The 12,228-nt window shown below is 30.1% G+C and overlaps 1 protein-coding gene across 1 annotated transcript in view; it reads left to right on the forward strand.

The window, feature by feature from the left end:
- Window positions 1-12,228, forward strand: part of LOC145279897 (uncharacterized) — an 85,120-nt gene that overhangs the window by 20,369 nt on the left and 52,523 nt on the right. The window contains exon 2 of the mRNA XM_080131427.1: window positions 10,883-11,072. Within this exon, the coding sequence (XP_079987553.1) occupies window positions 10,883-11,072 (190 nt within the window). The remainder of the gene's footprint in view (window positions 1-10,882; window positions 11,073-12,228) is intronic.

Genomic DNA, 12,228 nt, shown 5'->3' on the forward strand with positions numbered 1-12,228 from the left:
CTTTTTATCTATCCCATCTTTTGGTTTTTATGGCATAAGGTACTTGAGAATTCTATGCACATATGTAGCCATTAATGTTTGTATAAATAAATTAAATTTAATATATATATATATATATATATATATATATATATATATATATATATATATATATATAAACTCCATTTGTTATTTAGCAGTAATATGTTGCTCCACAGACATGAGCATGTTTGGGTCAGCTAGTTACCTTTAACTATAGACCTATTCAGGTGATACAGCTTATACGAAAGAAAAGTTTGCTTTCGTATAAACTGTATCGCCTGAAGAGGTCTCCAGTTACTGGTAACTACTTGACCAAAACATGCTTATGACTCTGTAGCAACATATTACTGCTTATGTAAAACCAAATAAAGAGTATACTCTGCTATACCTCGGTATTGAACACTCTTGTATTGATCTAGTTAAACTTCATTGATTACTTAACCTCTGAAAAACAATAAACTAAGATTATATATATATATAATTATAATTAAATAATAATTATTCTTTTATACTTAAAGACACTAGTGTTTATGCTTACGCAATCATCAGTGTAGGATGAAAATTTCTGCCAGTCGGAATATTAAAACCCAGCCATGAAGCCACCTTTGACTCTATTTGCTAAACCTCTTCCTCCGAGCCACCAAAAAATGGGCCACAAGAATAAAGAGAATTAAAAACTAATAAACGCTCAATTTGAGCACGGACATAAGACAATTCATAGTGTTCAAACGACGGAAGTTGTGAACATTGCATAAATACTAGTTGACTACGCCTTAGTTTATACTTCCCAGTGTTCATCCTTAAGTATTCTTAAAGCGGGACAGCTAATTATAATTAGATAACAATAATTATTTTATACCTACAGACATTTGTGTTCTATGCTTATGGAATTATCAGTGTAGACAATTCTTGCTAGTCGTGAGATTCGAACCCAACCATATATATATATAATCAGTTTATTCTACCAAAATTATTGGTTGCATGTAACCAATAATGTTTGAATAAAAAATAGACTATATACCAGCTCTGTTCTGCATTGAGCAATCCTTAATAATCACGCGAGTTTCATTGGATTTACATCTAGAAAACCAATCGATTCAACCGGTATATATATATATATATATATATATATATATATATATATATATATATATATATATATATATTGCTCTTATATATGTGAATGAATTTATGTATATGTGTGTGTATGTGTGTGTACATTGCAATATGTATTTTCTTCAACGCCATCATCATTTTCTTCCTCTTATTTAAAAAATATATATAAAATTATTACAGATAAAAAGAAAAACATATGTACATAGATTTTTCATAGTTCTATTACATATAATGAAAACAATAATAATAAATACTGAATAAAATAATGAGAAAATATCGAATCGTTTAGAACCCCAAAATGTAATAAATAGATAAATGAATAATTAAATACGGAAATAAATAAATAAATAAATAAGTAAATAATATATAACAACAACAAGCGCAGCAGCCACCACCACCACAACAACAACAACAACAACAACAACAACAACAACAACAACAACAACAACAACAACAACAACAACAACAACAACAATGTTGTTTAGGAAGTAGTTCGCAATTATGAAGGGAATAATAATAATAATAATAATAATAATAATAATAATAATAATCAGCAAGGAAACCCTAAAGAAAACCATAGGAAAAATGGCAAACTGGAGAGCACCAGGGCACGACGGGATACATGCATACAGGTTCAAAAAATTCACAACCTTACATGAAAGGCTAGCCCAAAACCTGAGAAGATGTATACAGGAAGCAAGCGTACCAGACTGGATGACAAAAGGTAGAACCACACTGTTACAGAAGGGCACGGAGAAAGGAACCGTCCCTAGCAACTATAGGCCAATCACATGCTTACCAACTATGTGGAAGATACTGACAGCACAACTGAGAGAACAAATCTACCACTCTCTGAATAATTGTGGACTCATCCCCGAGGAGCAGAAAAGATGCAAAAAAAAAAAAGAGGAATACATGACCTGTTATATATAGATGAAAAGATCCTAAAGGAGGTAAAAAGGAGGAGAAAGAATTTAACCATGGCATGGACCGGCTACAAAAAAGTGTACGACAGGATCCCCCAAGCATGGATAATAGAATGAAGAATAAGGATTATCATAATGATGCTTTAATTAGATTAGAATATCAAGGTAAGATCAAATACATAAAGGAGATGATAATAAAAAAGCAGAACAAAATACACAATATCATATAACATGGCAATGAAAAGATAAAGAAATGTAAACAATAAAAATAGGTATGAAAATGATAAGAAGAATAATAACAATGAAATAAAAAATAATAAAATAGTATATAATAGTAATGATGCTATTAAGAATAAGAAAAATAAACGCAGAAATAAGTATGGTTTAACCCACCTTCAGTGAACATATACAAAATAATATCCCTAAAAAGTTTTACAAAATAATTGATAAGAATTTCACCACACAAAATAGATTAAGTAAAATAATTAATAAGAACACAGTTAAACTTTAATTCTTAACCGCTGCTAATCTAGGTGATACTATAATAGGTTCTAATAATAGGAAAATAAACAAAATAGTGAATAATAATAGGATTAAATCAGGTGAACTAAGTTTACAGAGAAACTGTAACTGTAGAATACCTAACGAATGTCCATTGGAGGGCAATTGCTTGATTTCTGAAATTGTATACAAATGTGAAGTTAAGGTGGATAATAATAAAAAGATATATCTAGGGGGTTTGGGATGCTTTTTAAGGACAGATACTGAACCCATGTTGCATCATTTAAAATTGGACCAGAGAATGAACCAAATCAGGATGAGGATAATGATAGAAATAATAATAGAACAAAAATAATTATTAAAAATAAGAGAAACACAACTGCATATGGTGACTTTGTTAGGGAAATACATAAGAATAGAAAAGAATTTGAATTAAAATAGTCAATTATAGATAAAGCTAGAAAGTATAAACCGAGTAAATCAAAAAGATGTGATGTATGTTTACTTGAAGCATATCATATAGTGTATTCTAAAGAGGAAATTTTAAATAAAAGTTAGATGCTATACAAAACTGTCTTCATAGAAATAAATTCCTGTTATCACGCCTAAAACCCGATTAAAATAAAATTAAAAAAAGGAGAAATTTACAGAATATGTTGAGGGTGAAATTTTATGTTTTTATCTTAATTTCCATTTTTTCCTTATTATTATTTATTCCTATATTTTTTACGCGTATTTATTCTAATATGCTTTTTGTTTGCTTTTTATTTGTTCTCTAGGTAAGGCGTTATTATAATATTCTTTGTTTTTATTGAATAATCCTTCATTTTGCGATATTTTATATACTCTTTTTAAGATACTAGGTATAATTGCTTTTTTCATACAATACGGATGGTTGGATTTATAATCTATGTAGAATAGCGTTTGTTTGAGCTCATGGTACGGTTCATAAGTGTTATTGTCAAGATTCAGGGTTATGTCTAAGAAGTTTACACATTTGTGGTTTACGTCTATTGTTATTTCTAGGTTCTGCTCTCTGAAAAACTGTTTAATTTTTTTTTAATAATCTATTTGTAAAGTTTATGTAAAACAATGCATCATTCTAGTATTATCTTCCTTTAAGTTATGGGATTTTTTATGTACTTCATTTATATTATACGTTTATATATTATATGTAGTTCATTTAGCATATACATGCCAACTAGGTCTGTTACTTGTGCACAGTCCAGGGTTCCCCACTGAGGGTCCTGTGTTTTCTTGTCCATAGTTTATTATCATATTTTATTAGGATTCTTCTTGCTAATTTTATAATGTCTAATTCTAATTTTGTTATCGTTGTTTGTTTTCTAGCTATTTCTAATGCTTCATCAAGAGTGTGGAAGAAATGGAAGGGGGTAATAGAAGCTATGTCAAACATTAAGAATTTTCTATTTTTGCCTTGAGGTAGTTTACTAAACCATTCAATTATCTCCTCGGATGATTTCCATAGGTCCCACTGAATTTTGGATTCAGGTAGGATTTCGTTTAATATTTTTTTGCTAATATTTTCCACATCTCAAATACATGAGGAAATAAGTCTAATGCTAGGATTTTTATTGAATCCTGGTTTATAATCACTATGGTATGTACTACTGTGTATTTTATCTTGTATGTTCATTTTTTCACTTATTTTTAAGGTTTCGGAGTTTATTTATTCAATTTTTCATTACTTGCTACTCTGTAGTTTTTATTAAGTTCATTCATAATTAGGTTGTTGTAGGTTTCAAAATCTATGCTGTATATGTTCATGATTTTGTGTGCGGGGAGCATTAAGTTTTGATTATCTTTTTAATTTGATTATGATTTTTAAAGATGTTATTGATTTTCTTAATTGCTAGGTTCATATATTTGTGTTCCTTCTTAATTTTTAGGTCCATTTCAGCATGTCTAATTCAAAAACTTCCTAGGCAGGAATAAAAGGTGCCCATTTCCGGGATTTGATTTTATATTTTCTATCATAGGGAATTTCTGTGTTTTCATTTCCAGTAGTAGTTGTGTAATCCGGATTGATTTTTGTGTTTCTATCAGTGCCGTCTTCTGTAGTATTGTAGTGGAAGATCATCCATCGAGTTTTTTTGATAAAAGATTTCACGGCCTGTACCAGGTTCATCATGTACGTTTTATGTCTTGGAATATTTTGTGGGGAGAAAGTGTTTTCTTTCTTAGTAAACATCTTAAACGGTATATCGTGTCAGCTCAATTCGAGGAGCAGGAAAGTTAAATGTTTGTTTTGTTAATATTGTTAATTTCAATGTGCCGTTTTCATTAAAAGGGTAGATACCGTTAGGATATTTACTGAATTTCAATTAAATTCTAATAAAGCTCAATGGATCTATTTTACAGTGACGGAGCATATATAGCACATAATTTTGTTGAAATTCATAGACCTACATTTTGACGAGTTGATAGGAGGAAAATTCTATGAAAACATAAAATCATAGAATTGTCATCCCATTAACAAAACGGCTGTAATAAAGAGATCCAAGATGAAATAAACCAGGGTTATATGAGAGAAAAAAATGTAAGTCTTTGAATTTCAACAAAATTATGTACTATATATATATATATATATATATATATATATATATATATATATATATATATATATATATATATACGGAGACAGAGAATGGGAGAGAGAATGAAAGAGAGAGAGAGAGAGAGAGAGAGAGAGAGAGAGAGAGAGAGAGAGAGAGAGAGAGAGAGATGTAATTAAAAAAAATAATAATAAAAAATACAGAACCCCTTCACCGTAAAATCGGAATAATAGAACAACAATATCTCAAAGAACTGTAGTCTTTTTTTCAGTTCTTTTTATAGATATAATTTATTTTTGATAATTTACTTAATTTTCTTAATTCATTTGAACTAAGTTGGCTTTCTGGGAGAGAAGGATAAGGAATGTGCATGCTCGAATCTCTGAAAAAAAGCTTTTTCAACAATAACTACTCCAGATGACAATCGCGAATCAGACGCGCTCGAGGAGAAATGTTAGACACGGAATCAGTCTGCAGCATGTTACGCAATTTGCCACCAAAGACCAAAATAAATGCTCGACAAATCGAGAGAATCAGCAGAAATATCAAAAAAAAAAAAAAAAAGAGAGAACTCTTTTGTATTCATCCACACGCACACGCACACGCACACATATACATGTATAAATATTGCGATTATATATATACATACATATATATTGCGATTTCGAATATTGTGATCAGGTTAAACTGCTTAATAATGAAATTCCTTACCAGTTTTAACGTATTCTGCCCGCTTTACAAAAAAGAAAAAGAAAAGAAAACAAAAATAATATCCAAATGACAGAAGAACAATTTGAGATACTGACCCAGTTTACGATGAAATTTTTGTTGCTGTTTCTCAGTGAATAAGTAGAGAAGTCGGGTGTTCAACCTGAAAACCGCTTGTTAGCCATTCCGCATGAAATTGATTTTGTGTAACTGACAAAATAAGAATTGAATTAAGAATAAATTCATTTCACATAAAATCTAAAAACTTTCATTTCTACTCAGAAATTTACTAGTTTACTTATGACTTTTTAATTCGATTTTTATTTTATTTTAATTTTGCAAAAAAAAAAAATTAACTTTCTACATTTTAAATTATATTTTAAAATTATAATCACATTTATCAAAAATAGGTGTTTGCATATATTTATATATTTGTATTTACAGGATTTACTGCTAAACTAATGAACTGGTCATTATGAAATTTGGCATAACATTCAAGTCTATATTTACTTCAATTTGAAATAAGTAAAGAATGAATTCATAAAAATTGAGATATTTCCAATTTTTGTGAAAATTTAACAGCAAGTATTAGGCATTAAATGTTAGATATTCATAAAATTTTAGTTCATTACGAGTATTTATCTGACTGCATCAAACCCCGAGTAACACTTTCGCTAGCAACGAATCCTTTTTAACTTCTGGTCATTTTACATAGCTCGCTAATAAAATCTACGAAAACGTAGCCACCTTTTTCTTGCGCCTCCCCGGCAACCTTGTCTTCGTTTATTTTCTTGCAACCATATGCGAGAAAATCAACACGCATTGGCCTCGCTATTAGGGAAATTAAGGCAAAACCTGGGTCGACTACTCATCCATCTTGTCCGACTTGTCAAAAAATGTGTTTAGGCATTTGTTTATAAGGTTCATGGATTCCCGGAGTTCGCGGAATTAAGTAAGAGATTCGATAGACATTTTTTTCTTATGACACTTTACATTTTAAATAGCAATGAATTCGATCAATATTTTTTATCAATATTTTTTACCAATATTTTTGTCGCTAGATGTTCTTACACATCATCAATGGTGGCTCACTCATAATAACCGACGATGTTTTCTGACGTTCGAGTGACAAGTCTTCCCTGATTTTCAGTACCATTGCAAATGATTTTATATTCTCGCGAAACCAGTTTATTATTGATTTTTCGGTAGCACCGACCATTGGTCTTTTTTGGGCGGCAATAAAACTCCTCGCCCAGTACACTTTACACTCTTTTAGTAAATGCCTGGGTTGTCCTCTCTCTCCCCGTTTTTTCCATCCTCCTCGATTATTCACGACTATTTCGTGTAGTATCAGCTGATGTCACCGTTTTTATTGGAGGAAAACACAGTGTATAAAATTTGTTACAGTTTCAATTCCCTTGGACTGAGGTGGTGTTCTTTCCATTTTTTTTGTTGCAATTTGTACGTGTCTTATCAGTGTTCATAGTTTATGTGGGGTGGTTTCTGCATTCAAGGGTTTTTTTTTTAATTTAAACTGTTTTCATCATCGTAGTCCATTGCATAGTTTAAGTGTTCTCTTAGGTTTAAATTTCTCCTAGTTAGTATTTAGGGTTTTTTTTTTTAGTGTTCCTACAATTATTGATATTATATTGATTTTTTTCGTGTTTCATATTCATTTCAGTTCTCTGGAAAAGTAGTCTTCCTTTCAATGGATTCTTCATTCAATGGATTTGCTTCATTTTTCAGACTTTTTGATCTTTACCTTACGGTCTGCTGGAACACCAAAGTCTACAATTTTGAAAGTTTTCTCCAATTTTCAAGAGGATTTTTAAAATTTTTTCGGTTTGTGTCTGTACAATCTGCTCAAAGTGATGTGTGTTATATTTTAAATGCTATATATATATATATATATATATATATATATATATATATATATATATATATATATAATTAAAACCTATTTTCGTTCATTTGTAAATACAATACAATATATCCACCCTTCAAAGGTATCATGCTATGCTAATTATGAATGGTTATTTTATATAAGAAAAGTATGGATCGTCGGGAACATCCAAATGTATCTTCAGAATATATGTATAATAAATGTCTGTAAACCAACCGAGATAAACTAGTTCCCCTATTACAATTCTGATCCACCTCAATTTTAAATCGTTACTATCAATAAATCACAAAGTATATTAAAATATATTTGAATTTGGAACAACTCGATTCAACCATACGACCGATACGCGGAGAAATTAAATCGGTCACTGAATTAAGAAATAAATCGTAAATATTCGATGCTTTTCCTTTTGTTGTGTAGTCTAAGAGGTGAGCAAGTTTTCTATGTTTCGTAATAGTGTTTTTTTACAAGGAAGGAAAACCATGTGAAAAAATCATATCGAAAAATAACTTATAGTGGTTAGTTCTATCTTATTACAGGTTAATCAAAGTTAAGGCAAATCTAAAATAGTTGGAGTTTAAAATGAGTGTTGTGTTTATATTAAATGATACCCCCTTATTGTTAGAGAATCAATTGCACAAAACAATTAATGTACATCATTTTCTAAAAAAAAAAAATCTTGAGTTGCTTTTACAAGATGTGAATCTATTGGAAATAGGTGAACGTTAACCAAATTGTTATAATATTGGAAATAAACATTTTGTTTTTTTTTAATTTTGAACGACTAAGACAGGAAACGACTTTTATACGTCTTTCTTTCTCTCCCTCTCTATCTCTTTCATGATACTATTTTATTATATTAAATTTAGAATATGCATTGAATAACGAGCCTAGTATTCCGACTAATATTAACGGGTGTAAAGTAAAGACTTTTAAAAGAGGGGGATAATGTCTAACTACGAAGATAACTTTATTACAGAGTTAATGTGTTATCAAAAGAAACACACTCCTTTTTAAACAATAACAATATTTTATTTGTAGCAGAAACTGGCAGGTCAGGCTGCTAAAATGGAAGAATGAAAAGAAAGTTCTTTTAAGTTTCGTCGAAGGTCAATCAATACCGTGTCGTCTCCGGCTGGATATAAGTTGTCTCAAATCAAGACCATCAATGCTATACCGCGATCTCCGGTGGACAGGGGACGGAAGAGGATAGATGTTGCTAAGCTGGCGGTCCGGATCTGACTGGCTGATATTCCCTGAAGACTTTTGGGGACCAGATAAACCAATGCGCCCTGTTAGCTGATTGGTCAGCCTGTGACCGGAGAACTCAGAAGGAGGGGCATTGATTCACAAGAAAAAATAGTTCTCGGTGACTGCTACAAACCTTTAATTGCATTTTAGTATTATATAACGCTAAAAAAAATGCTATATAGCAGAACAGGCAAAATCCAATCAAAGAAAAAGTACATTTATCTATCTGTATCACTTTTTCTGTGAAACTTTGGATATTGTGAGAAAACAGCAGAATACTTCCTATGTAAATCCTTTACAATTACCTCTTACAGTAACTAATAAAGTGTGTTTTTGAAAAAGTATGTATACACTTTGTCAGAGTTTATAATTTATTGCATTCAATCCGAACTTCTGAAATTTCCCACAAAGAATATACCAAACGCTTTCACTCTTATGCAATTAAATCTGCCGACATAATTCACAAACATTGCATGATTTGATTAACAATTTCAGCATAACATCGATCATTATTTTGAATAAAACTAAAACTATTTCTTTACAAATTAAATAACAATGGCTTTCTCGTTTCAGTTAGGTTCTGTACATGTACATGTCTATAATCATAATCAGAGAATAACAGAATCACATAATGATTTAAATTCAGCAGTGCACACTACATAATAGCAACAGATAAAAACGCTCTTCAGAATACTAGATTGGTTTGACGAACGCCTCAATTCACATTTATGTAAACGTCTTAACATATCACCACCGCAAGTTATTTTTCTATATCATACGTTCACAGTTTTTTCTTTTAAAAAGCACTACATATTACGAGGCACATATTGAATTTGCTCACACCTTATAATATGCAACAAAAAATAAAACATCGAATATTTACGATTTAATTCTTAATTTGATGACCGATTACATTTTTCCGCTGGCCGATCATATCATCGTACTAAACATTGAAACAAATGGGTGCCCCCAATATTGTCATACCCAGATGTATCATAACTTGCCCATTTCTTAAAACTAATAGCACACCATTCTTTCATATAAATCTACACAGATTAAAAAGCAATTTTATTACAACTCATTTACGTATCAAGGAGCATATTTTAATAACATATCACTTCTTCATGTGTAAGTTATTTGTTTTCGAAACATTGTTTTTCGATTCCTTTTTCTGAGTAAATCAATTTCAACGATCTGATATTAATATTTATTAAGATTTTTCTCTTTTTTTCAAAATGTTCACATCTTTTGTCTTCTTTTTCATTAATTTATATCGTTACTAAACTCTGCGAACCTTGCTTGATTGCATCTTGTCTTCAACGATCGAACTATTCCATGTTTTAAAATAGGGATGACAGGAGAATTTGTATATATATATATATATATATATATATATATATATATATTCATTATTCGTCATAAACAGTATAACTGTTAGACAAATATTGCTTGCTCGAACAGCTAGTGCATATGCCTTCTTAACGAAAGTCGTAGTCTGGATCCTAAACCTAAACCTTGGATTGGATCACGTAATTTTTGGATTGGATTGGATCACATAATTTTTGACAAGGATGTCAAAAAGAATAATGTTGAAGAATTACAGTAAAAATTAATTCAATTCCGAAAACCATCTTTACTGGCTCCGCAGGATAGTTGCGTTTTTAATGTCCAGAACCTTTGAGTATCATATTCGTATATATGCGACACAATTTACATAGTATTCACTAGCAACCACTGCTTCTGACTATCGGATTAACTTATCTGCTGACCATTTCAAAATGGTCTGCTCCTTTAACACTTGACCATATCCAACCACTTGATATCTTCCAGTCCACCCCCTTTTTTATTATCTAACACAAGATATTATTTTTATATTCTAGGAAATCTAAGTCCATATTTGACTTCGTTTCTCAAGTACCGAACAGATGATTCGGACATTCGAAATGTGGACAGTATTTGGATCTATGCTTTAACAGTAATTGGTCAAGGCTGTGGAATGCTGCACGGAGGCTTTCTCGAGAGAAAATTAGGCCCGCGTATAGCCACACTGATCGGATGCTGGACAATGAGGTAAGTGACATTTTAATAACATACACACTATTAAATAAAATGCGTTCATCAAATTCATTTATAACAGGAATACCTGTTATATATTATATATATATATATATATATATATATATATATATATATATATATATATATATATATATATGATGGAAATAATGAAAATAGTATTCCGACAAAATAGAGAAATAAAAAGGAACAAACCGTATTATATGTTCATCAACGTCTCGTCTTTATTTCATCCAGAGGAAGTCTCGAAATAAAGACGAAACGTTGATGAACACATAATACGGTTTGTTCCTTTTTATTTCTCTCTCTCTATATATATAGTAAAAATAATAATACAAAATTAAGCTGAAAAATAAACTTTCAATAATAAGGCAAACCTATCTAGATAACAACAACTCTATTCGGTTAAGAGGAGACAGTAATAGAATAAGTTTAAAAGATGAAGCGTAAAGTTACATCGGAGATTTATTACATTATTAAGTCAATAAGGGTTTCAGAAAAGGGAATAGGAGAGGAATTTCTTTAGGTCATAGTATTTTGAAGCCAATGCTTCGGCATTAGGCATATGTAAAGGTACAATCTTTAAAAACATTCAGATTAGAAATGGAAAAATTTTACAGATTAGATTTGGAAAAAAATATTTTAAGGTTGGTTAATATGATGAGATATAAGGGAGAAGAGGCAGAAAAATAATAAAGTTAATAAATAAATAAAAACCTATATAAAAAAGTATAAAATAATGAAAAATTTTAAAGAATTTAAAAATTTTGTAAAATTCTAACAAATTTTCAAAATTAAAAAAAACTTACAATAAAGTCTGCCAAAACAATTAAAGTATAAAATATAAATAAATAAAGCAGGACAAATTAAAAAATGAAGAAATGAGATAAGAGTAATAAAAATAAAAATAAAAATAAAGAAAGTTAAAATGTAAATCAACTAAAATTGTTCGAACAGAATCCATCATAAATTTGGTGTACTCCAGAATAAAATAAAACGAAAGTTAATACCAGTACACTTGTATTTTTAAAACATTTGGGAGTTCTCGAAGAATACATCATCAAAGAAACAGAAATTGAATAGAAAATTGGAAAGGAATACTTCAGAATAAGAAGAAAAATCAAAGAAATTAAATTATATATTAGAAACC

This window comes from Euprymna scolopes, chromosome 7 (genome assembly GCF_053919585.1).
Source record: "Euprymna scolopes isolate OS-2025 chromosome 7, ASM5391958v1, whole genome shotgun sequence".
NCBI lineage: Eukaryota > Metazoa > Mollusca > Cephalopoda > Sepiida > Sepiolidae > Euprymna > Euprymna scolopes.